The sequence below is a fragment of the Homalodisca vitripennis genome, chromosome 8 (assembly GCF_021130785.1).
Source record: "Homalodisca vitripennis isolate AUS2020 chromosome 8, UT_GWSS_2.1, whole genome shotgun sequence".
Taxonomy (NCBI): domain Eukaryota; kingdom Metazoa; phylum Arthropoda; class Insecta; order Hemiptera; family Cicadellidae; genus Homalodisca; species Homalodisca vitripennis.
Window position 1 is genome coordinate 40,258,460 of NC_060214.1, and position 27,770 is coordinate 40,286,229.

A 27,770-nucleotide genomic window follows, 5' to 3' on the forward strand; every position below is an offset into this window, starting at 1 on the left:
GAAATTTTTTTAATATTTAAAAAATGTAACCAATAGATTGCCAATATTAAGAGCTTTAATTTGACGCATCTTACAGAATTGTACGACATTGGCTTCACTTTTAAATCGCGAGAGGAAGCCGTAAAGGTCACTGATTTTCGCAGTCTGTTTTCATACTCCGCCGGGACAGTTTTAACACAGCGAGACTGACTTTTTCATGCAGGTTAGTAGTCCGCGGCCAAGTCTACGGTTAAAAAACACAGCGAGACTGACTTTTTCATGCAGGTTAGTATCATTAGCATGTCGGTGACGCGAACCGAGGATTTTACCCTCTACCAAAACGCTCAACGCGCCTAAAGAAGTTTTCACTTCAAAAAAAACTCATGAATAATGATGAAATGATAACAACAAAACAAACATTTATAACATGACATACGAAATACGCGTAATTATTTCTGTTTTCTACCGGATATCAATACTCCTCTGTACAGTACTCACAGAGATGATCTGCAAGCACGTCGGCTGATATGCCACTTTTTAAACTTCGTTGCAAGGTCCTCCTCGAGCATTCGACTGACTGTTATTAAATAACTATTAAATAAAACACATTTACTATATGAAAAGTGTTTATAGTTTATACAAGTTAGTTATTGTTCAAAAGTCAGTATCGGTTGGCTATATCTAAAGTTATAATTAAGTAATATCGTTTGTCAATATCGATATAAAAAACTGGGTCCGCCTATCGTACTCTACCCATAGTCAGTCGTTTTTGAGAGAGACGGAGGAGTCCCACATTGCGACGGTCTTTGTTGGCTTAGAGCTTTTGATTTGGGTCTTTAACTATTAGGTAACACATAGTCATTTTAGTATGTTTCTTTTTAAATTTGGAAGCTAGCTGAGCTGTAGCTTTTCTATTAATGATTTTATTTAAGTTTAATGATTAAAAAACCTTACGATATATAATGTAATTTACAATGTTAATGTAAATTACTAAAACGACGAAACGTCTTAACGTTGTAAAATTAACTACTTGCAATTATTTAGGTGGGCTTTTCAATAGAATATATCAATGCAAATAGGTTCATAATATTTGATAGCTTTCTCAAGAATTTGTATTCAGTTGACTATTCAGTAATATTATATTCCGTTAGTTAATATTTACTAACTCGAGAGATGTTTTTTGAGCAGATTTACTACCATTCTACAGTTAGAAGACATCAACACGGACCCAGATGTGACTTAGAGCAACATAAAAAATGTTAAGTAATAATTTTCTTATTACTTAACATTTCATACGTTACATACATTTTAGCTGTTTCATACATACATCTTTAAGTTTTGATACAGTTTTTCATCTCTGAACACCCTATTATGTCAGAAATAGGGCGAGTTCATTTATACCAGAAACTCTAAACTGGAGACGAGACTAATAATGTTGACAGAACAAACGCTAATAAACGTCTGCCTGCAATTTTGTTCTGTTGACAAGACATTCACATTCACAGCCGAAGTTGTGCAGAGTGTAGCAAAGTAAAATGTATGTAATACCAAAAGAAGTTCTTTTCATCGGTCAAATATTCGGTTATTTCCCACTGAAGGTGAAGGACGGTTTCAGAGGACCCACCAGACTCGTGTTTTCTTCAAAAATATTTGTATGTGGCGTCGTACTCAACTTGCTGTTGACTATTTTTACTTACTTATCACTGGCAGTTGACTTCTGGTCAATGATGAGAGGCCGACCAGCGCACATAAGTAGTAAAACTGGTGCCCTTGCTATAACTCTAGATTTTGTCACTTTACACTTGCTGGCTGTTAGTGTGTTTTTCAATTCCTCATCGAAACACCAAATATTTATCGATATGTGCTGCATATTGGACAGAACAGACAAAATGATTCCGTATAGGTGTGACAAATCCAAGATCAAAATGAAAGTTATCCTAGTGTTCTCCTTTCTGATAGCGTTCTTGTCCTACAATCTGTGTCATGATTTTCTATCGTTTCAGAAGAAAAACCAAGACAACATTCCATACATGATTTACATCCCACGCTACATTCTGCACTTAGCTCCAGCCTTGCTGTTGATTCAGTTCACTTTTGTTGCAGAAGGCCTTACTGAAAGGTTTCGAATTGTGAACATAAAAATTAAACTGGAAATAAATAAACACATTTTTGGAGCATTTAGAAGAAGACAGGGATACTCTAAAGATGTTTACTCTACAGGTATTGAGTGTCTTATTATAAAGTATATAGCCTATATAAAACTACTCTTGTCAGTATAATTTCCTGAAGTAATTCCACTGGTTCATTTAAAGTTTTTTTTGTTATGAAATCATAATTAAAGGGATACAACTTAGTCATTTTTAAAGACTTTTAAAAGTTATCTTGCTCTCACACCACTTTATATCTCCAAGTCACAAAAGTGTGACCTACTAATCAATACTGGAAATACTGAAAGAATGTATGTATTAATTTTTATTAGCTGAGCGTTTAGCGGTCTATCAACTAGTTGTTGATGACGAATTGCGATTTGTGCCTGTCTGCGGACATGAAACTGTCGAAGGATGTTGCATAGAGGGTTTTAATTTGGTATGAAACTCTACCTTTACTACTTATACATCGGAATACAAAACGGTACACATAGACACTTAGAAATCTTGATTTCTGCATCTAAAAGTTACTTTGGTTACATGTCTTGTGTGTAACCATGTTGGCAACGAGAAAGCATAATATGTTTGTTTTGTTGGTATCGTACAAAGCTTGGACATTTTAGCTAAGAACCTGCAATGTCATTTCTATAGTGAGGTAAACGGTAAAGTGCTTTTTTATTGTGTTATTTTTACTGGGATTACTAATGGATATGGGATGGGTGGAGCATGGATTTTTAATGGTAGTTCTCGTATTACTCACTTTCCTGCCTGTTTGTTAAGTATAAGTATTTTATCGATTTAAACTAACTTTGCAAAGGCGCAGAGTCTTGAAATTTGGAATTTAGGTCAGAACACAGTGCTATAAGAACACAGATAATAGAGCTACAGAATGCAATTTACTACTTTGCATAGTGAACGCATTAATATTCATACGAGTGTTTGCGTATGCATAGAGTAGTGTCCTTAATACAGAGAGAATATGTTCGGTCTGCAGAAAATCAATATCCGTTTGTCACAGGATAATTGAATTTTTTGTTCTTTTGCATGATTTTGCAGCCGCAAGTAAATCTGGTTTATGTCTACTTGTGTACAGAAGATGTACAAGGAAATGTTGCAAAACATTGTTTTAAATTGTAAAATCAATGTTTTTCCCTTTAAACGTATATATTTGTAGTTAGGCGTACGAATCTGGTTAATTATTCAATAAATAAGTAATTTGACTGAGAGTTTAGTGGAATCTTTCCCATCACTTAATGTCTGAAGCAAATTTGTATGTATGTGTTCGTTTGTGTACATGATAACGTTCGCATTAGTTAACTTAAGAGGGTTGTAATGTGGTGTGAAACTCCACCTTACTACCTCTTTATCAAAATTGAAAATATTTAACATCGTCCATCAGGACATTATCAGGTCCGCTATTGAGGGAATGTGAAGCTGGTGTTTATATAACCTTGTATTAACATTAACCTGTGCTGTTGGAATAAATGATTTGTTGGTTCTTTGTTTATTCCAGCCATTATACTAATTATAAATAATATTATGGTATGTATTATTAACATTTCCATGTAGGCTATTATATAGTGAATGTTTTTAGAAGTTTTGATTTGATTTTGAGTTTGGAATATAGTTTTAACATATACATTCAACCTTTGTTCAGAATTGTATTAAAATGGGCAGGGCATATTCCAAATACCACTTATGTTACTCAGATGGATACAGTTTTTCTATATTCCTAAATTTATCAAGCAAGTGCATTTTAATTTATATAAAATACGTTTGGTTAGGTATAATTTGGAATATAAACTAAATTCTAAACTCTTATAATTATAAATGTATGAAAACATCAAAAGAATCAGCCATTTGACGTGACGGGGCAGAGAAATGTAACGGTTACGTTTTGAGATCAAAACCAAATATATTGTGTAAGACTTAAGTAAAATAAAATTAAAGAAACTCTTAATAGAATTTATACAGATACAAACAAAATAAAAATGAACTGAATCTTCAAAAATTAAAGAATCTGTTCAATGTTTGACAATTAGCTATCGCACAAAACCTTTATTAAAACCTCACTTTCACTGGCCATGCCATTTTAGCTATGCAGTGAGCTTTGGGAGGGATAAACGCTGTAGTGCAGTTTGCAGAATATCCTGTCAGGGATCTCAAAGGAGCAACTCATACAGCCCTAGTTTTGTCAGTGTGTTATTATTGTTCCTGCATATGTCATTAATACCTCAGGGAGGTGCATTGATCGATTACAAAAACTACAGAATTCTACCATACCGTTCATTTTGAATCGCAGTCTTTTTGATGATGTGTATATCTATTAGGATGTTATCAATATACTGCCGATGGAAACCATATTCAGGATGCTTGCATACTGCATGACTCACAAAGTTATATCATTAAGGAACTTCAGTATTTGAGTGAGAGACTTACTTTACGGAGTACCTGCCATGTATGGGAGTTAAACTTTCCTAGGTTGACACGGAAAATTGAAATGAAAGATTGTGTAAATATTTCTCTGAGTGTCAAGCTCTCAAACTAACGTTGGAACTTTGTGTAGGATCTAATGTAGGTTTAAGGTCATTAAAACTACAGTTTTATTTGTTAATTTAACTTATTTACTGAAGTTTTATAGTGGATCTGTAAATTATTAAATGCAACATGAGTTCTGATAAACAGTGTAACCCAGAAACACTCTTAACAAATGAATCTTTACTGAAATAAAATAAAATATTTAAAGAATGAAATGAAATAATTCCATTGTTGTTTATACCAATCTAAAAATGAATTTAACTACGGGAAAATCGGCATCAGTAGGCTACCACAAGACTAATAAAGTGTACATTTTAAAACTGTAAATGAAAACTGGAATGTATGTATAGCTACATTTATCATGGTCTGGGGGAAAATATTTAAAATACTTTACAAGTAATCAAATTAAATTTTCAGGTTTTGATTCATCCTCAGATACTAACTAAACAATTATTTCGTTTGTATTTTGTTTTCTTGTGTGATGAAAATGAAATGAGACATTTTTAATATGTGTAGTTTGACAATAGTAATTTTTTGTAATCCTGAATAAATGCTGCAAGTCAGAATATATAGCTTACTTGTTTACAGCAATCAGTCACGTCAACATTAAAGATAAACAAGCACACGCGACAGACAGAACAAACACTAATAAAATACGCTTCCAATTATCTTTTGTTACTAGTTCGTGTTGAAAATTTTTGTTAAAAAGGCTTACGTACAAAGTTGTGTAATAAGATGTACGTTATACCTAAAGAAGTTCTTTATTTTGGTCAAATAATTGGTTCTTGCCCGTTAGAGATGAAAAATGGTCCAAGAGGACCTTCCAGACTCGTATTTTCTTCGAAAAAGTTTTTGTTTGGCGTGTTGTTCAACTTGTTTCTTACACTTTCCACCTACTTATCGCTGGCTGTTGACTTCCGGTTGATGCTGAAAGGCCGTCCATTACGCATGGTCAATAAAACCGGAGCCTTGGCTGTCATCCTGGACAGTGTCTCCCTACACCTCTTGGCTCTAAGTGTGTTTTTCAGTTCCTTGACAAAACACCAGATATTTATAGAAATGTGCTCCATTTTGGACAGAACAGACAAAAAGCTTTGCTACAACTATGACAAGTCCAAGATCAAAATAAGAGTCTACCTCGTGATTTCTTACGTAATAGCTCTCTTGTTTTGGAACGTGTTGTACGATTTTTTAAATTTTTTGGAGAAAAATCAAGCAGTCCAGTATGTGATGTATGTCCCAATTTTAGCCCTATACTTCGCTCCAGCCTTATTGTTTGTTCAGTTCACTTTCGTCACAGAAGGCATTACTGAAAGGTTTCAAATTGTCAACATGAATATCAAACAAGAAATAAACAGACACATGTTTAGAGCATTACGTAGAAATCAAGTATATACATATGATACTCTTTATACTACAGGTATGAAATATTTATAACCTTATAATTACTGACATTACTGCTTGATAACTTATCTTACTAATTAACGTTATTTGGTTAGAAACTAAATACATTTAGTGTGACGTTTTCACAAAATGTATGTTTTGACGTGACAACGTCTTAAATTAGGTTGCGGCTCGGAGTCACTCATGAAAAAGTGTAACGCCCGGTAACGTTACGATGCCCGTCCAGTGGGTCCGCCGCACGGGATCCGCACGGGATAAAGCAGATAACTGTGGGACCGCCGCACGGGATAAAGCAGATAACTATGTTTATTCGTGAAAATGTGGAGTGCTTAGATTCGTCATTTACAACAACTACAACAATAAAGGTAAATAATTGTACTCTGATATTTCATTATCGTAAACTATGATTGATTGATTAATTGTTAGATTGACACAAAAGTTGAGAAACTGAGTTTATAGGTTATGTCATACTATTGACAAATGTTGATAGTGTTAAGTAAATTATTAGTTTAAATCTCTCTGCAATCAATCGTAATTCAGTCGATTGAGAAGAAACAGCGCGTATTGCTAGTCAAACATTTAAAATAACAAATTATAACCTCTAACCTGTCATAACAGTGCGACCAAACAAACGAACTAAACCGACCAATCACCACGCGCGGAGTTAGAATTTAACTGTGTTTAGCAAGAATTTCAAATTCCAATTTTAGTAAATGTTTTATTCAACTTTACCATTTACAATAACAAATTTTAATTAATTTCAAATTATGTACAATGTTTTAGTAAACAAAATATATTTCTATAGTTAAAATTTGTGCAATTCTTATTTTCATTCAATTTCTTGTTCCTATTGTGCAATTTAATAATATTCATATCAATAAATATTCTACCGAGAAAAAGACGTTGTCACGTAAAATCTTCGCCCGTAAAACCGACTTTACAGGCAACCATATTTTTTTTTAGTTGTGGTTTCTTTACATTAATAAAATAACTATAAGCACTACATTTATTTCGTTAAAAACTAAAATAAATTTAATTATTTTGTAAATGTATACATATTGATGTTGAAATTACTGCTACTTTCTTTTTTATGTAAGGCAAGTAATGTTTAGCTCCTCTCTGACCACTTTTATTATCCATAGTAGTAGTTTTGTGTAGTGTAAGTATCTGTTATCCATCGGAATGTATAATATAGAAGAAAATATTTTGATGGGGAAGAAGTTGCTGGCGATAGAAATATCAATTGTAGAAGTGAAAATGGTTTATGTGATATGTCCATTGATGTAACTCGCCACCAGGCGGCGCTGCAAAAAATAAAAAAGTTTTAAAGCGCCTGCAAATTATAAACTGCAATTACGAGACAGTTACGTATATTCAATTGCCATCACTAGTTGAAGGCGCTGAGTTTAACATACATTTGTCTTTAACATACATTTCTGATTGACCTTAAAGCTTGAGTGTTAGACCATTTTATAATAAAGTACATGTAGGCTACAAGTATAATGGCTATAAATACAGACATTTTACAGATTTTCTTGATCGTGGCAATAAGGCAAACTCTACATCGGCGTTGGAAATACAATTCACTTGAACCAAATGTGCTCATACACTGGCAAGGCTTACGAAAAGCGTGCTAAACCGCGGGAAACAGCTAATTCGATTCATACAAATGAGGTCATTAGTAGAAGACAAGGTAGGAGTAGGCTACGCCACACCATGTGTCGTGTATAGGACTTCGCTGAGATTACATTCAAGCTTTAAAATCGGTAGCTTATTCTCGAGATGGCCTACAGATAGGTAGAAGTACAGTGAATCATAAAAAAATATTTACACCCTCTCCGGCAGGCAAAAGACAAAGTGTCAGCCTATTCAGTCATAGTCTTCAATGACGCTCAGCTAAATTTCATATTTGGAAACGCACCATCATAGAGCACACTCTTGTGTATGTAGGAATGAAGTTAAACGCAAATTTTGAAGTCAAAAGATGAAATCTATTTCAAGATAGGTTGACACCAAATGCATCCCAAGATTAGGTAAGGTTTCACAGCAGTATTCAAATGATAAAAGTTCCGGTGAACTAAGGAGGGTACTGTAGTGCTTAAATCAAATATTGCCATCAAGTTTCAATATGAATTTCCACTATTTTTCGTGTACTCTATGAATAAAAATCAGCAGTTAAAATCTTAAACGATTGGATTCAGTTTGTTTTAAAATGTATATATTCTGATATTCTTGTTGCTATCATGGTTATGCCGAGCCAAATCGCATGAGAATATATTATCAACAATCAAGCTACATTTTGTCTATGATGAAATAAAGATCCATAACAATTGAAATTTATAACTAAATTTGTTCTCGAAATATCCTCCCTACACTTAAACATGGTTAAGCTCAGGAAATTCTTATTGGGGACATGCATCTTTATCAAACCCGATGATGCCTGCCAGTGTACAGTAAAATGAACATATCAGGGTTCGTTAATGCCGCATGCAGAACTTCAAACCTTTAGCTCATTTCATGCTCGAGGTGTCCTGTAGTCAGATAGACGTAAAGACATCATACAGAAAATAAATTGTTACACATCCCGGCAGAAAAAAAGACATTTTGTCAGCCTACTGAGTGATAGTCTTTAATGACACTCAGCCAATTCCACGGTTGGACACCAGTACACCATCATAGAAATCATTCTTGTGAATATATAAATAAAGTTTCATGCAAAATGTAAAGACTGCAGATGAATTTATAGACATATTTTGCCAAGTGATACATGAAAATTTAGGTTTAAAAAATTAGGTTCCATAGCAGTGTTTACAAGTACTAGTTCCAGTGAGGTAGAGAGGGTACTACAAAGCAAGAGTGCGCTGAAATCAGACATAGCCACCAACTTTTAACTTTTCATTCTATTTTTTTTCTCTTTACTGTACGAATAATCTACATGTGTAAATATGGCATATGTTAAAATCTCACGCTATTGTACTCTGCTTGTTTACCTATAAGACCAATGTAAACATATTCAATAACGCACAGCCAAATCCTTTTAAGTGACATGTTCCATTATCAAACTCAGTGTTGCTAATATATAAATAAAACGGCATGTAAAATTTCAAGTACATTGGTCTCATGTTTTCGAGATATCGCCCGGACAGACAGACAGATGGAAATGGCCTGTTTCGAGCCCACGAGTGATAGGCTTTGCTGAAGCTCAGCCATTAAAACGGATCGCTACTCTAAACAAAAGAGCGCTATTAAAACTTCATCGAACAGAACTATTGTAAGAATTATTAAAGTCGAGTTTTGAAATTTGGTACTACTCGTAATTTGACAAATGTGTACCCAGATAGATGGGCAAGGCTGGTGGGGGTAGGAGCCATCTTCTGTCGATATCCCATGAGGAGGCATAGCGGACTCTGCGTTAAGTCATGTCTAGTCACCTTGTAAGAAGAGAAGGTCAGCTCTGTTTCAGCATCTCCATTCAAAACGGATAGAGAACAACCCATTCCACACATCAAGGAAGTTCCACCCACCCCAACAGTCATCCTTCACGGCTGACCAGCCCTATCGATCCACCCTTCCACACCAATATCTTGACGTTAGCAGTTAGTGTTGCCAAGGTACAAATGGCACATCGCTTTTAGGTGTACCCAGTGTAGGTTCAGTTGGAAGGTATAAACCATCCAGAAGTGAACCTTCCTACCAATGAACGAGATACTTCCAATGTGACTAATGTGTCTATTACAGCTATGAGCACAAATTATAGCAGACAATTGGAAAGAATATGTAAGAAGAGATGTTACCAACGTTATAGTCTAAAAGGAGGCTAAACATGTTGGAAAAACTATTTAAGCTTTACAGACTCAAGAGTAATGCTAACATTAGTTGATGCCTAATCTCATAGAATGTTTCTAATCGTTGCTTCGTGCTAAGGTTGTTGTATCCTAAGGTGAAACACCTCTTTAGATCATTCGAATTATTTGTACCTTAAGGAAAGAGAAAATATCTATCAATATTTAACTCATTTTTGCTAACATACAGATATCCTTTTCACTCTTTCAGATGCTGCTTCGACTGTTGCTTCCATAAAGAGCATGTCAGAGTGCTATTGGTTGCTATGCGATGCCGTAAAGAAAGCCAACATGTTCTACAACAACCAACTCTTCTTCGCGGTCTTTTCAGCGTTTGTACACGTTATTATCACTTTGTACTATTTCTTCGTTGTTATAATAGTTATTTCGCCAACGCTGTCCTCCCTAGCTTTGTTGGCGACCTGGATAAGCACTCATATTACTCACTTAGTCCTCCTCGTTAATTCTGCCTCGGATGTTACAAACGCTGTAAGTATCTGTTTCACATAAAACATAAGTATTGCTCGTTGGTTAACATTAAAATGTCCACTAATCATGTATTAGTCTAAAAATAAAAATTATCTCTTAACTAAGAATTAGGTTATTTTTTGTTAAAATATTAGAGAGAGAGAGAGAGGGGGGGAGAGAGAGAGAGAGAGAGAGAGAGAAAGAGGGAGAGAGAGAGAGGGAGGAGAGAGAGAGAGAGAGAGAGAGAGAGAGAGAGAGAGAGAGAGAGAGAGAGAGAGAGAGAGAGAGAGAGAGAGAGAGAGAGAGAGAGAGAATGAATGATTCATGGCATATGCAACTAATATAATAAAAATTCTATTTACTGTTCAAATTGCTTCAGTGCAGTTCAGTTTGTGCGTGTTCTGTTTTGCGCAGAAATATATTCTAAACTAGCTGATAATACATCAATGACTCATCTGTAACAACACTACTTTATTACATTTTGAATGTGTTACTTTTGGACAAAATTTACTATACATATACATTATACTCCTCTTATTTGTTTTCTTTATTACTTTGATTTTTCAACTGTGTTTACAAATATTAATATTTATAATCTCTGTTGTCTATATCATGACAAATTCTTTCTTCTTAAGGTTTTATTTAAAGGCTACATCACCCCTTCCCATATCACTTGTCAAATATTATCAATAACTCAAATGAAATAAAACTTTCAAACTCTGGTTTTAAAGAATGTTAAGGTGTATTTTTTATACAATTTTTAAATTCACTGAATCTTGTTTACGTGTGCCTCTCGGTCTAGCCCTGAAGTTTAAAAGATAACTCAATCTCAGTTTGGGGTTTAACATGTAACCTTACATTGAAAATCGTATTTTGATCGTAATTAAGCAGTGACTAAAAAAATATTAATTCTGATTTTTAAATTTAGTGGCATTGTTGATCACAAGGAAGTGTTCTTCGGTTTTTCTATTCATAATTAAATTAAGCCAAAATTCATATTAACCGTCTTTCGTTTATATAAAAACCCAAAAGTCTATTTATTATCTTTCGATGTTTTCTTTAGAATATTAGTTTCGTGATGCGGCAAGTATTTGTGGAGTTGATTTTCCACAATTTGGAAAAAGTTGAGTTTCTCTAATATTCAATCAAATATTTTTGGACCTTTTTGAATTCAATTTCAACAGAGAATAATAAATTTTAATTTAACGCATACGTATAAATGTCAGTTGAATTAAAACTTTCTCAGTCCTCAAGCATTCATCAACTTCATGATTTTACATATAAATTAACATATACATTCTTTTTTGAAATATGACGGTGGAAGGGGGAGTTAATAACAAAATTAATAATAATTTAGATGTTATACATTTTGAATTTGATAATATATACTTCGAGTAGTAAAATCTCTTGTATATCCAATCAAATTGGATGTGCATTAAAATATTAGATTTTGCTTGCATTTAAACATATCCCATCTTAATATTAGCTTTAAACTAAATAACATTTTTCTCCTGATCTAAAAAATGTCACAATAAAGTAAATTTGGGCTTATTTTGAAAGGTATGTGAACTTGCACCACCTGTACTCGAATTCCGTGAAGTGCTCTGTGGTGTAGTGGTAGCGCACTCACCCAGCAAGTGAGAGACTCGGGTCGAGTTTGTAGTAAGTGATTCAATATTTATTGAAATTAAATTAGGTTGTTGCCGTTTATACAAATTTAATGAATGTAAATTATACTAGTTTGTAATAAATGTTTTTTTTCTATTTTAACATACACTATTAAATTTGGATCCACAGATTATTAATTTTAAAATAACAAAACTCTTCAAGGTGAATTTGTTACAGTGTTCTGTTGCACTCAATGTTTTAAATCATACAACATTTACAGGCAGACAGGACCGGTCCAACCATATGCCGACTGGTCAACAAGGACTTGGATCCAGAAATCAGAAAACAAGTAAAGAATTAGTCTGTACCTACATAATACTTCTGTCTCCAATTCATTTTGTATATGATGAGTAGATTAAAGTAGTTGAAATATAACTAAACTAGTCACCTAATAATAAATTTGTAAGCTCAGTATAGTTTTGGTTTCGTGACTCATAAATGTCTTTATCATTTTTGGCTATTTCAAAATGTATAGACTATTAACATTAATTATTTAAAATTATATACTTTTAAATTCATATAGTATTTTAATATAGGTTATGAGTGCAACAAAATATGGTATTTTAAAAGTGCTTGTACTTTGATATCTTGTATGATTCTAAGATGGCGGGGCTTAAATTAAAAATTACATAAAATTCTAGTTAGTAATCCATAGCAAAGATTTACTAATTTGCCCTCAGAAGTATTATTGCGTCTCCAATTTTATATTTTTCAGGGTAATTCTAAGCAATATATGGGTCAACCTCGATTTTTCTCATATTACAATATAATGTTCCAATAGTCAATTAGAAAAGGAAATGACTAGAATTTCTTGCCGAAAAGCAGTTATAGGAAGCAGGCAACCGCCAGACGGTCATATATTGCTTAGAGTTACCTATTAGTGATCAGGGGCACTGACGTGATCTGGGCTTCAAATTTAGAACTACTCGAGTTAATTTTTTTCTAAAAGAGCAAGCAGCGCGAAGCGCTGCGCAGCGGGCAGGCATCGTGCGTGATCCTTTTTTTTATTAAAAATTTCTGATAAATTGTTATTACATATTACAATATAATGTAGGTAATGTATGTAAAACAATTTTAAACACATAATTACATGCTGGAAAGCAAAGTAAACCAATATAATCCGCCCAATACAAAATCTCCGTAAAAATCTGGTAAAGGAATCTGTGTCATTCCTTTGGCCTGAATCAATTCAGTATAGACGAAGATCACGCACGATGCTTGCCCGCTGCGCAGCGCTTCGCGCTGCTTGCTCTTTTAGAAAAAAAATTAACTCGAGTAGTTCCAAATTTGAAGCCCAGATCACGTCAGTGCCCCTGATCACTAATAGGTAATTCTCGCGGTTGCCTGCTCCCTATAACTGCTTTCCAGCAAGAAATTCTAGTCATTTCCTTTTCTAATTGACTATTGGAACATTATATTGTAATATGAGTTGCCTGCTCCCTATAACTGCTTTCCGGCAAGAAATTCTAGTCATTTCCTTTTCTAATTGACTATTGGAACATTATATTGTAATATGAGAAAAATCGAGGTTGACCCATATATTGCTTAGAATTACCTTTTTCAGTAGCAGCTACACAGAGAACAAGAAGCTTAGAAAATTGCACCTAGTCCTATAAGGACATTTGCGCTGCTTCCGGAGTGACAGGATATTCTGGATGGGTAAGGTCAGGGATAGGGGTCGCCTCCTGTTGAGATCCATGAGGAAAAGTTTAGCCACTAATCTCAAGTAATGTCCCCTAGGAAGAAGGAGAAGCCAGCTTTGAACCAGTCTCTCCAGTCAAAACAGTCAGGGGTGGCACACTCTTATGTCTAGGCTAGCAAGAACCTTTAACTCTTATGGAACGGACCCTACCAATTCCAATAACCATCTCCTGCAGTAGACTAGACCTATCAAATTATCCTTGCGCATCAGGATCTGGACATTTGCGGTTAATGATGTGCCGTTCTTGGACACCCATAAGGTTGTTCCGATTAAAGTGACACATCGGTTTTTGCTGTAACCAGTGTGGGCTCATCTGGAAGGTATAAACCAGCCAGAAGTGAACCCTCTGAGGATACCTAGTTTTTCCATTATGCGTGATAAAGTAAGTTTAAATCTATTATTATCATCTCATAAAATCTTTTATCATTTCATATTACATTTTCAAACCTTTAAAATTATACACATCTGGTTCTTGTGCCTTATCATAATTTTCCTCTTGTTGGATGTAATATCCTAGATGCATTGACATAATGTTATGTTTATTAAACTTAGCACCATTGTTATGTAACAAACAGTACTAATGTATTTAGCACCTTGGATATTAGTAATAGTAGGCTATCCAGAGAAAAAAATTTAAATACTTATTTTTAACTTAAAGTTCAATAGAAATACTGTTACTACACAAAATATTAATATAACATACATCCATTTACTACAAAAATGACACTAAAAATAATGCAACCTTATTAATTTATGTATAATTAAGTACGCACTAATATACTCTGTCAGTCTACAATGTGAAAGTGAATAACACTTTTGATTGTAAGAGATAACTCATTCAATGCTATAAACTAAGGCATGGAAAAGGAAATTAAAGGCGCTTGGACTGCCATCTGTGGATTGAGAGACTCAGGTAGTAAGTATTTGAACGGTAACAATCTAAGTTACATGGCCCAGCCCTAGCGGTGGACGTTAGAACTAACTGAAAAAAAACCTCAGCATACTTCGTCCGTATGAATGATTTAACTCCATTGCATCTAATACAATAAAAACTAAGTCACATTTATCTCCGATTGACCATCGTAACTAAGAGAACAAAAATATAAAAGTAAAACACCATAGTTAATGTAATACATGACAAAGTTATTTGATTTAAACCGGCCTAAACACAAATTTATTTGGTTGCGTTTTTCAAATCAATTCAGGGCAACCAGAATATTTCAGAGTAATAATTTATAACGACAAACACAACCAGTGATAGTTATGAAAAGTAAACATTTGAGTATACAGTTTGTCAAGAGTACATATTACAAAACGTACCTGTTAAACAAGCCTTATTAAATACCAAGACGGTTTTGCCTTTGTACGTGGTTGTTTGGCGGTTTACGCGTTCAGAAGACAAGGCACCGACCGCGGTAAATAATAAATACTTAAATTAAATCAATATAAAAAATTAAAAATGTTAAATATTGGTTTACAAATTTACTCGCCTAAGATAATAATAATCCATAACGAGGCCAATAACGATTTTTTACCATCCGGTCAAGAATAAAAGATACAAGATATTTAATACCTTTTTTCACAAAATTATAAAATTTAAAAATATACTAAGAAATAGTAGCCTAACTATCACTCATAAAAATTTAGCCTTAATCGGGCCACAAGTTTCCTATTTTGAAAAGTTGCAATTTGGTTACAAAGTTCCAAAACCCGTTACCATTTTCGTTTGTAACGTCCTCCCTACTGTAACTCAAGTGGTTAGTGTTTATGGTTAACTTTCAAACTGAGATATTTAAACTTTTTGATCCGAGAGCTGCACACACTCTCTAGGTTTTATAGCAAACTAAAACCGATTAACCAACAGCATCCACATTTATGCACGGTTTGCCTTTGTCTCAACTTAGTATGTATTCATTTCTCCAATAATGAAACAATAGGAAACTTAATGAAGGAGCTGGCAGAATTTACATTTTGTAATTGTTGGATAAGGCACTATACGAGTTAAAACTTCTGCTCGTAAAAGACACTAGACACAATGGTGATTAGATTCTCTAACAGTTATGTTGTTCTTTCTAATGATATACTGTTCCTCATATACTGATTCGTTTTTCATATTATAATGTTTGATATGATGCCTAGTATAATGCTTTATTGATCCATTTGTAATTATAATTTATAACAGTTGCTATGTTTCAGCTCAAAACATTTTTGCTTCAACTAACACACCGCAACGCAATTTTCTCGGCGAATGGATTTTTCCAAGTAGACAACAGCATTTTGACTTCGGTAAATATTGCTTTCTTGAACTTAACCTTTATTAATTTTCTTTTTACTTTACTAATATATTTTCATTCATTTTGTTCTTTTTTCTAATAGTATAAACATCTTTTTAATCATAATAACTATCCTTCCTAGAATAAGTTCCTTGGTACGGATCTGTATATAAACAATTTCAGGGACCACCAACATCTCTGGAGGTCGACCACCACCTCATTTGACATATAGGTTTTTTTATATTAAATATCTATACAATACAAAAAATAATATTAGACAACGAAATAATTTTATCGAACACGGCTACTGATACTCGGGGTAACTCCCTAAAGTTCCCGTGGTTTAAGTGAAATTACCTAAAAATAGGTTCATTAAAGTAGGCTACTCACAGTGGACAGATATACAGGGTGGGCCATAAGTCAGTTGTCAAAAATGCATTTGGTGCAATAATATACCAAACAAGCGAAAATACAAATACATTTATTTTACTATGTAGTACAAATACAATTTATTAATACAGGAAAACATGTAGTATTCAATGAACCTACAAAAGATGCTCAAAGTGGTCTCCATGCTGTTCTAAGCAAAGATTGCATCTTTTTAACACAGATTTACAAATTTTGTCGCAAATGTTCCTGGACTGTAAGTTTTCAAATTCTGATTGGATTCGTTCCTTCAAATGCTCAACATTAAATTTAATTTGCGAATACCTTGTCGAGATGGAGGCTGGATATTTGGAAAACGTTCCACAAACAAATCACAAACATCACTATAATTATGATCATGTTTCCACCATGTTTGCAAAACAAACACACGCTGTTCTGTTGTTAATGTCCTATTCATACTTTCTCAGATATCGACAATAAACAAACATAACCTCAAACTGCTAGTGTTTGACTTAGTCAACTACAACTACTACGCTAGGAAAAGCAAAGTCTAAGGATTGCTAGTGACAACTGACTTATGGCCCACCCCGTATTTAGAACTTGTCAACTACGAAAGATTAGTTCACTTATATTAAAAACTAAAGATGTTGGTTTGTTTGGCTTAACTTTATAAAAAATAACTGTGCGCTAAAAAGAACCAGAGACAGGCCTTTTCACGAGATGCGAGAGTGTGTACTTACAGTACGTTCAAGATTTTTTGAGCAAACCACCTAAATATGCGCATAAATTTAATGCTGCGTCGTCTAAGTTTAGAACCCAGCAGTTCATCTAATCGAATCACATATCAAAAAATATAAAATAACAAACAGATCTCTCATATACAAGTTATATCCCCCCAGTAGGTCGTGACAATAGATACAAATCTATCAATACGATGAGCTGGGAATTGAATTGGTATATACATATACCAGGTCAGTAAACTTATACATGAAATAAAAGTCATATTCAGAGTCATAATTTCTACTTTTACGAAATATTGGGCCTTGTTCGAGACAACATAGTAGTTTAATCAAAATAGCTTCAAAAATCTATGAATCATCAGATAATATAAATTTTATTACGTTGTTAAAATGAATTGGGCAGTACATGTCGGAGACAGCTATTTTTCCTCCTAACTTTTAAAATAGCACTGCTATATTATGTTGAGAGGATATCCGTTTTGAATCAATGAGGACAGCAAGATCCTGTATGATATGCGTTACTTCAATCCTCAATCCTATAGAAAGAAACAATTAGGATTCATTTTACGAGTAACCCACCATCATTTTTTGAAGATTCAAGGGTATGTTACCCTAACACGGAATTATGGAAGATTATAGAACTAAATGGTCTGTCTCTTAAAAGAGATGGGGAGATTTAGTATCATCACAACTCTGGTCTTACCAGTTCAGGATATAAATTGGTCGCGATAGACGAATTGAAGCCCTAAGATATCATTGACTTGGCAAAGAGACTATCTGTCCACACTTAAAAATCTACTCTATATGTCCTTTCTAAAAGTTAGGAATTGATCCTGAGATTAATAGAAATCCCAAAATACAAGAGCTTTCTAAAAAAATATGATGTGGGAGCTTGCCAAACGTCTTTTAGAAGTCATTATTGATAGTCTCATTCTGATATTGTAACGCAAACACATAACCAGTTATTACCAGAATGACAAGATTTACTACATTACATATGTTTAAATTTAGAGAGATTTTTGGAGTCTTTTGTAATAAGCGTGACTTCTATGGTTTCCAGAATGGAAATGGAGAGAAAATGGAAATAAACTGCCCTATAAATAAATGCTATTCGAACTTTGAGATATGAAGCATAGAAGTTACGACATCTGATATATTTTTAATAAACTAGGAATGCTGCCAACCCACATGCAAAATTTTAAACTTTTAGTGACAGCCTACCCAGCATCAAGTAATATTGAAGGAACGCCAACGCTTTATTGAAATGAGTTCATCTCTCATTGTCACATCCATTAAAACATTGACATAACGGAGTGAAGCTCACACGTCATCATTGGTTGGTTCTGCCTATGAAGTCTTAATTAGATAATGAGCTAGATCTAATCTGTAACAATTTAACCAAATTGATCTAAAATCTTCAAAGACATTTGAAAGCAATATAACATCTTGAATATTGTATACAGCCGAATAATTTCTTCGATTTGTAACTTTTAATTTGTTACATAACACTTTCTTCCGATAGCCGGTTGGGTTGATAAATTGATAACTAGAACAGAGGGAAAATCTTCCCAAAATAGACTAACATATATTTTCAGAAGTTGGCCAGTTTATATTTGAAGAGCGCTTTAAAAATTCTAGTATGCTGCCTTTGTTTTATCCAGTTCTAGATTTACCATTAGTCTAAGAGCTAGTGGTCGGCTACCTGTATGTATTTTATGAGACCTGGGTTTTTTGTACAGTGAGGCCCCTATACCCACTGTACATGAGATGGGGAGCCACTAAGCTCCAGGTGGCCGACTTGGCGGGCGCTCAGGTAAGACAGGTATCAATTTTTTGGCCAATTTCATAAGTATTTGATGACGTCTGCCGTTTTTGTAATTTGAAAATATATTATTATTATTATCGGAAAATAACAATAGCAGACCATTATCTCGCTGATTTCATTGCGGCAGACGATTTTGAAAGTTCTCAAAAAAATAAAATTTTTAAAGTAAATGATGAGATTTGCCATTGATTTTTATTTATTAGGGTCGTAAAAACTTATATTGATCGTGGCAGACGTCTATATAGCGGACATACTTTAGTAGGAAAAGAAAATCTTAGCTACTATCCGGTCAGATATATGCATAGACCGCTTAAAGCTATCTTCCATTTTTCCCCTATGGATTACTATTGTACTCATTCTAGCCTATAATATTGTCTTGTATTGTTACTCAGCATTCGAATTAATTCAGGTTTTTATACCCGAGAGGGCCAAATTGTATCCCCACCCTTATGTTTTCAGTATATTTCCGAACCTTCATACAGTTGGCAAGCATGCTCGATTGTCGCAGTTGTATTAAAAAAAGGTTACCTCGTTTTTCTTAAATATAATGAAAACAAAACAATACGTAGTGTTGATTTCTTTTTTTGTTAATTTCTTTATTATTTATTTAATATATCTGTGAGAATGTCGAGTGAAAAACCAGAATAGAAGTGTGTTTTTTGTGACTCAGTAAAAATTGACAAATTATTGCTGTTTTCAGATGATACTATATCAAAAATGTAAAAGGATTTTGAGGTTCAGAAAATTCCACAAACTAAAAATATGAAGACATTATTTTCCCGGACGAAATTTATGATTCAGCATACCATAGTAGTTTGTTATAAGACATTTACAGCATTAAAAAGGCAGTATTTGACGACAGATGTTGAAAAAAGGTTCTTGAGTTGAAAGTACAAAAAGTTTTTGTCTGCAATTGAACAGCCATTTACATCAGCTGGTAGTTCAATAATTGAGGATATAAGTGTACATGATTCCCTTGAAAACAATGCAAACATTCTTGAGACAAAAGAAACAGAAAAAGAAATCGACGCTGAAGCTGAACTTCGTTGGAGGAGGGGTCATCTTCAGATTCAGCAAAATCATCGATTGGTTTCAATTTTCTAATGCTGTAGCTTCCGATACTGAACTTCCGATACTTTAGCTTATGCAAACTCAAATTTGTGTTTTTTTGTAACAAAAAAGAAATCATTTCGATATAAAATTGGCCCATTACAGTCTTCAGAGAAGGATCAATTTAAAAAAGAGTATCCTATTAAACTTTAAGCCAGATACTACAATTTACCAAGAAACTTAAAAAAATAGAAAATTGTCTCTCATCTGAAGTATATTACCATGAAATTTATTTTGCATAGTTTTAGGAATCAAAAAAGATCACTCGTGAAAAGTCCTGTCCGTACTGCATGGCACATCTCCCGAGAAGTTCATGAAATTGTTTATAAAGAAATATGTCATTTAGTTGAAAAAATGTGATAAATCGAGGACGTTGTTATTTTCTGAGTTATCCTGAAAGAGTATCATGAAATATTTAAAGAATTAAGTGAAAGTTTCAGATCAAAGTGCATCAATATTTAACGCATCTTATTCGGAAGAAAAACTTCGCAAGAAATTTGTCGATAACATTCAAATTTTGATATCCAACAAAAAAAAGTTTGTTGGATATTTCCAATGGGTATTTCAACAATAATTGATGATTCATTATTTGCGCACTTGAAAGACCAAGATATTTTACGAGAAGCTGCTGCCATTTTACGAGAGGAAAACTATGGGCATAAAAAAATTACCCAATAATTTAACCAGTGAAACGCTTAATAAAAGGTGAGTGTTTAACACCACCTATGATTTCCGAATTTTCTTCATAAATTCTTGGATGATCAAGACGTAAAACGGCGGAATTGCGACAGTTTTTCAACGTCACATACAGTCCCTGTCACAGGACGTTATATATATATATGACCCACAATGGTAACATGAAGAACTCTAAACACATTTGCTTAGGCATGGCGTTAAAAAGTCTTACAAGCAGTCCGTAAGATTATCGATATAATAAATCGTTACGGTCATTGTATAAGTTACACCGCTGTCGAGGAGTTAGAAACAGAGGCAACATTTTCATCAGTTTCACATACCGAAATATGTCCTGAGGTAATTAATAAAGAAGAAAAAATCTTGTGGCAGGTATGACCGGCAGGTCGACAATTATGACCGATTTGTTGATACCAAGACTGGGAAAGACACTCATCATGATAATGTTGGAATAATGTAACCAAAATATTAACCCGAAAGACGACAATGTAGAAGAGGAAGAAGAAGAGGAAAAAGAAAATAATGAAGGATGTAAACGTGACAGGCCTAGACGACAATCTTTTGAGACAATCGATTTCGAGTTACCACAGTGCGCTAAAAAACTCAAAAAATGAGTAACATTCAAACTGAAAGCGAAGAAGAGGTTCATATAATCGTGCATAAAGAGTTTTTACGATCGAATTGACAGAATTTTGGATGTTAAGTCATGCTTTAGGATTGTTTAAATACCCCTACGTGGAACTGGATTTAACCGCAACGTAGTGAGTGATAATAATCCACGACAAATGATTACATATTAAACACCGATTAATCACTCACCAACAAGCAATGCAGTAGTTTTTGGCAACTATGCAGCAATGCATGGCAGCCTTGCAAGAGCTAAATGAAGAGTACATGCAAGTGACTTAAGATTTAGCTATTGCAAAGATTACGAAAAACGAGGTATCTTTTTTTTCTTTTTTTTATACAACTGCGACAATCGAGCATGCAGCCAATTGTATGAAGGTTTCGGAAATATACTGAAAACATAAGGGTGGGGATACAATTTGGCCCTCTCAGGTATAAAACCTGAATTATTCGAATGCTAGTAACAATACAAGACAATATTATAGGCTAGAATGAAAACAATAGTAATCCATAGGGGAAAAAAGGAAGATAGCTTAAAGCGGTCTATTCATACATCTCACCGGATAGTAGTTAAGATTTTCTTTTTCTACTAAAGTATGTCCGCTATATAGACGTCTGCCACGATCAATATGTTTTTAAGACCCTAATAAATAAAATATATCAATGGCAGATCTCATCAAATTACTTTCAAAAATTTTATTTTTTTGAGAACTTTCAAAATCGTCTGCCGCAATGAAATCCGCGAGATAATGGTCTGCCATTGTTATTTTTCGGATAATAATAATAATATATTTTCAAATTACAAAACGGCAGACGTCATCAAATACTTATGAAATTGGCCAAAAATTTATACCTGTCTTACCTGAGTGCCCGCCAAGTCGGCCACCTGGAGCTTAGTGGTTCCCCATCTCATGTACAGTGGGTATAGGGGCCCTCAATGTACAAAAACCTAGGTCTCATCAAATACATACAGGTAGCCGACCACTAGCTCTTAGACTACATGTTTCTTAGACCCGAATACTCATCTGCAACCTTAGAAAACTTTAAACTTTCATGAGCAGGCGCTTCCGCTTAAGGGCAGTCTAACTCGAATTTATTTAATTTTTTTCGATTTTTGTTTTTTTGTTGATTATTATTCTTTGAAAGTTTCTAAATCCAATGATGTATAACACATGGTACTAATAAATTTATAACCCAACTTAAAAATATTTTAAAACAAGTACTGCACGATATCTCTGCGTGAATTTTGCCAGCTCTTACGACTTTTTGTCACAGGAACTTCTTATAATAACAAAGTCCCTGCAGAATATGTTTATGCTTTATACAGCTGGCAACATTGTCTGTTTACTAACTTGTGTTTACTTTTGTGGTTATGCTTCTGCTTTTGGTCAGTTGTGTTGAAAGTGAATAATACAGTAATCTGAGTTAACTAGTTTGAGTTATTTTACATTTTGTGTTAGTGCACATTGTTTATTTGTGAATTGGTTTAGTGAATATTACTGTTTTATTTTGTATTAGTTATGGGTAACCAAAATAAAAATGGTTCCCGCTATTCGGCTTTCAAAGTCAGGATGAATGTTGGTAATCCTAAGCCCAGGCCTAGGCCTACTGAAGTAACTGATCCAGGCACCACAGAATCGAAGTCTTCTACCTCTAATCCAAGCTACAGCCCAACTTAGGTAAATACAGCACAAATGATAGCCTAGAATATGAAATAGTTGACTTGGCTCAACCAAAAAGTGCTCTAGATGAGGTTGCAGTCTGTAAATCTTGTCACGGAACGCTTAGCTTTAGTAAGAAGACTGCGGTAGGCCTAGCTTCTGAATTTGTTTTTTCATGTGAACAATGTGATGTAAATAAGACCTTTCCTAATTGTGACAAAATTACTACTACTAGTGATGATGGCAAAGCTCAAACTTACTTTGACCTAAATTTGAGATTAGTATATGGCCTCAGAGTGATTGGTAAAGGGTATACCGCGGCCCAGTCGCTTTGCGGTATTATGAACTTACCTTCTCCGCCAACAAAAAAAAAGAAACATGAGCAGTTGCTATCACAAAAAGCTGAAGAACTATGTAAGACATCAATGAGAACTGCAGTTGAAGAGGCTGTTGAAATAAATGAAAACGTTAGGGATCTGTGTGTCGCTATAGATGGCTCTTGGCAAAAGAGAGGACATACGTCGATGAATGGCATTGTTTCAATGACAACGATTGATACAGGCAAGGTGGTTGATATATACTCCATGTCCAAGTACTGCCAGTGCCCTAATAGACATGAGAATGAGCACACTGTAGAATGTAAGGCTAACTACCAAGGGACAAGTGGTGGGATGGAGGTAGAAGGGGCAATAAAGCTATTCGAAAGATCGCTTCCTTAGTACAACGTTCGCTACACTGAGTATTTAGGTGACGGTGATACACATGCCTACAAATCTGTATGTGACTCTCATCCTTATGGCCAAGATGTGGCAATTAGCAAGCTAGAATGCGTTGGCCACGTACAAAAGAGAATGGGCACGAGACTGCGGAAACTTATAGCGGAAAAAAAGAAATTCAAATTAGCGGATGGCAAATTTTTGTCTGGTAAAAATAGGCTAACAGCAGCAGCAATTCAAAAAATACAAATTTTTTACGGATTGGCTATCAGGAGAAATCCTCACAATCTGGATGGTATGAAGCAAGCAGTGTGGGCTTCATACTTCCACATTCAGTCCTCGAATGAAAAACCTACTCACCAGTTGTGCCCTAAAACCGAAGATACTTGGTGTAAGTACAACAAATGTGTACTTAGTAATGAAACTTATGACCACTCACAGCACTTTCATCTTCCAGAAGCCATTATGCTAGAAAACCTATTTTCCAAGCCCTGTCAGATCCTGAGCTGCTAAAAAAGTGCTTGAAGGGGAAGTCCCAAAACCCCAACGAGTCGCTAAACAACGTCATATGGGCCCGTCTACCAAAGAGAACATTTGTAGCTGTTGATACATTGCAATTCGGGGTTTATGAAGCTGTCCTCTCTTATAATGATGGTTACTTCTCCAAAGTAAAAATGGTGAAAGAGTTAGGTCTTAGTGCTGGGGTAAACCTGGCGAAAGCCATGAAACGCCTCGTTGAAGAGCGCATCCGCAAGGCTGAAAAAGCTCTTTTGGAGTTTTTAAAAAAGTGCGGCAATCAAGAACTTTGATTAAAAGAAAATAGGCCTTACTCTCTGTCCACTACGGGAAAATATCAGTAGTCTGAACCCCCTCCCAAATTCTTTTCTGGTTACGTTCTTGTGCTCAGTTAAAAGCTTCAGCTGCATTATCGAATGTGTAAAACGAAGGTATTTTAGCTAGTTATGAGTATAAAACGTTTTAATATTTCAAAATCAAGAGAATTCTTCAACCAACTGATATCTTGGATACAAATTTTAAGAGAAGGATCATCCATGTTTTCGAATAGTCTAATTCTGCCTGGGTTGAAGTAGTTTTTACAATATTTAGTAAGGATAAGGCCTAGCACATTCTGGTTCGATAGGGTAGCGACAAATTTAAACACTTCATAAATGGAGTTAAATAAACACTACGACCAGAAGTAAAAGAACATTCATCCCAGCCATAGTCCGCACTATTAAACTCATCCACCATTAAGAAGTTATATTTCCCTAATTGTATTTTCTCTTAAAGTGTTTGTTTAAAGATCAGTGTCAAGGAAATATGCATAAAATGAGAAGAAATTATTGCAAGAAAAACGTAATTGGCTTCAAGTGAGCGAAACTCAACCCATTCGGGGAAAACTTTTAGATCAATCTCCTGAAAAATACCAGCAATTAAAGTTACCAAAGTGCGTGTTACCTAACAGCTCTTTAAACAATAACATTTTCTGATATTCAGGAATCAGATAGGTGGTCAGGTTATAGCTATATTCGAATAATCAATAGGCATAACTCGTCCCAGTCAAACAAGGACGTAGCCAGCGAGGGGGTTCAAGAAGTCCGGCCCCTCAAATGTTCAATGTTTTCAATTGCTTTTTTAGTAAACAATTATTATTATTTAAATAATTGAGTATTATTGACATGTACTGCTGAAAGATAGTTCTGTATATACAAACGGGTCAAAAACTGTTTAAGGAACAAAAAAAATATCCTCACCACATTCTTGCTATCAAAGATGAAAATATCTTTGATTTTGTCAATATACCTCGGAAAAACAATATATATGCTCATTCATAGCCTTCTCCGATAGTTAAAAAGATCCATATTAGTCGTTATGGAGTATACCCCTAAAGAGAGACCTAAGAACTTCCCTGCTAAATCATTGGATTATGAGTATTGACTTTATGGCATTACATGTAACTACTGACAAGTGAAACGTTTTGTCGAATCCTTTGATAATACTACTGTGTCTTTCCGTTAGAGATTTGAGTGATTTTTAGGACTTCGAGCACAAAAAATAACTTCTGGGGGAAGTAAAACAAATTGATTCAGCCAATTAATCACATCAGTTTTGACGCTTGTGGTTTCTTTAGTAAGTTTGCTTTATTGGATCTCATTGTCATAAATTCTCTAAGGAAGGACTCAATAATCTTGTCCTTTCTAATCCTTTCTGATACTACAATTTCTGATACTAACATCTGCAGAAATCTTTTAGCGTTAGCAGCAGAATTTACAGAATGGTCACTACGTTTTCTAGTCAGATTAAATACCACTTTTCCCCTGCGGGCTAAAGTCTTTTCAACACTACAATTTGAACTCCTAGAACACTTACAACAATAAAGTGTTCTTATTTAATCTCAATGAATTCAAGTCACTCAAAAGAGATGATGCCACAAGACCTTTAGACTGCCTTGATCTTAACTCAAAGTAACAGCATAAAGCTTAGCTAAAGGTGCCATGACCCAACAAACACCAAACCACACAGAACTGTACTGAACCAATACTAATGTTAAATAATAGAATAGATTTCTATGATCATTTTTTAAGAGACATTAAATAAGCTTCAATTCTAAAACCTGCTAAGCATATACATGTGTCCTGGGAATGCAATCCAGGGGAGGTCCAGAAATCGACTTCTAGCTTCCCATGTGGCTTGGAACATCGATTCGGCCGTTACTTAGCTTGAATCATCGATTGTCCCTGCACGAGACTAGAGCGGTGCACGCGGGTGTAATTTTTTATAATGCTCTCTCTCTCAAAATTTGAAGGAGGTTTGTGAGCTGACAATTTTTAAAAGGAACCTGAGGAGATACTTAATAGTAAAGGAATTTTATAGTGTAAATGAATTCCTCTCTGACAGTGGCTTTTAAATTTTAATTTAAATAATTGTTTTTGTGTGCTTATTTCTATCTTTTGACTACTATTCAATTTTATTTTGTTGATAGCACTTTTATACTTAAGTTTAGATTTATTCTGTATTGACGATTTCGATGTACTTCTGTGTACCTTATGCAATAAAAATATTGAATTGAATCATGTAGGGATTTAGCGTGACTTACTCTGAGATGGCAATACCCAATAGAACTCAAAGATTAGATCTAAAAATCCTGAACTGGAAGAAACAGATATGAGTAAGAAAGAACGGTGGTCCAAAAGCCGAAAACTATGATCGTACAGTTAAACAAAAAGTGTTAATGCTGAGCAAAATTGACCCACGGATATAATTTAGTAGAAACGCAGTTAACTGCCACTTCAGAATTCTTCAAAATAAATTAACTATCACGCATGCTCAACGTGCTGACTTGCAATGCGTTAACATACAGTACATACAAACATGATTGAATGTATTAAGTTCTCAATATTAGAAGAATACAAGTAAGAGGACTTATAGACGTTAAATCAAATCTTTAGGAAACCTATTTCGTTATTGAATGCCTTAAGGATAGCGCAACATTTTCATTGTATCTTCCCTGTTACAGATTGCAGCATCGGTTACTACTTACCTTGTCATCCTAATACAATTCCAGACGACACAAAATCCAGATGAATCCTCGGCGTCAGATCTTAAATTCAACAATATGTCAAATATTTCTTCATTTGTCAATCGATCTTAAATGTTCAACATTTTTGTGTACCTTAATAATTATTTTGTTATTGAATTGCTCATGGACATTCAATGAATCATTAAAACGAATTTACCTCTTCCACATAATATCCTTTTTCCTTGTGAAGATTGATTTTGAATCTTTAAGAAGTTATAACTAAATCTTGAAGACTCAACCTGATTGTTTTTTTTATCAAACTCTGTTAAAACACCCTTATTAAAACAACTCTGGTTAATTTGAAAATATATTTTCTTTATATATTGTCTGATGAATTTGTCTGCGTTTGATGTCTATGAGGTATCAAGAAAGTTAAGGCCTAGGCTTTAATTTTTCGCAATCAAACAGGC

The 27,770-nt window shown here is 34.3% G+C and overlaps 1 protein-coding gene across 2 annotated transcripts; it reads left to right on the top strand.

The window, feature by feature from the left end:
- The first annotated feature begins 1,491 nt into the window (after positions 1-1,491).
- LOC124367595 (putative gustatory receptor 28a) lies at positions 1,492-27,482 on the top strand. Of its 2 annotated transcripts, XM_046824554.1 has the most exons (5): positions 1,492-2,199; positions 10,122-10,399; positions 12,267-12,335; positions 15,945-16,034; positions 27,298-27,482. In XM_046824554.1, exons 1-5 carry the CDS (start codon positions 1,515-1,517, stop codon positions 27,430-27,432), a joined length of 1,257 nt encoding a protein of 418 aa, XP_046680510.1. In that variant the 5' UTR covers positions 1,492-1,514; the 3' UTR covers positions 27,433-27,482. The 2 variants fall into 2 exon arrangements, with proteins under 2 accessions (XP_046680510.1, XP_046680511.1); XM_046824555.1 differs by lacking the exons at positions 15,945-16,034; positions 27,298-27,482 and adding an exon at positions 13,611-13,650.
- The last annotated feature ends 288 nt before the right edge of the window (positions 27,483-27,770 follow it).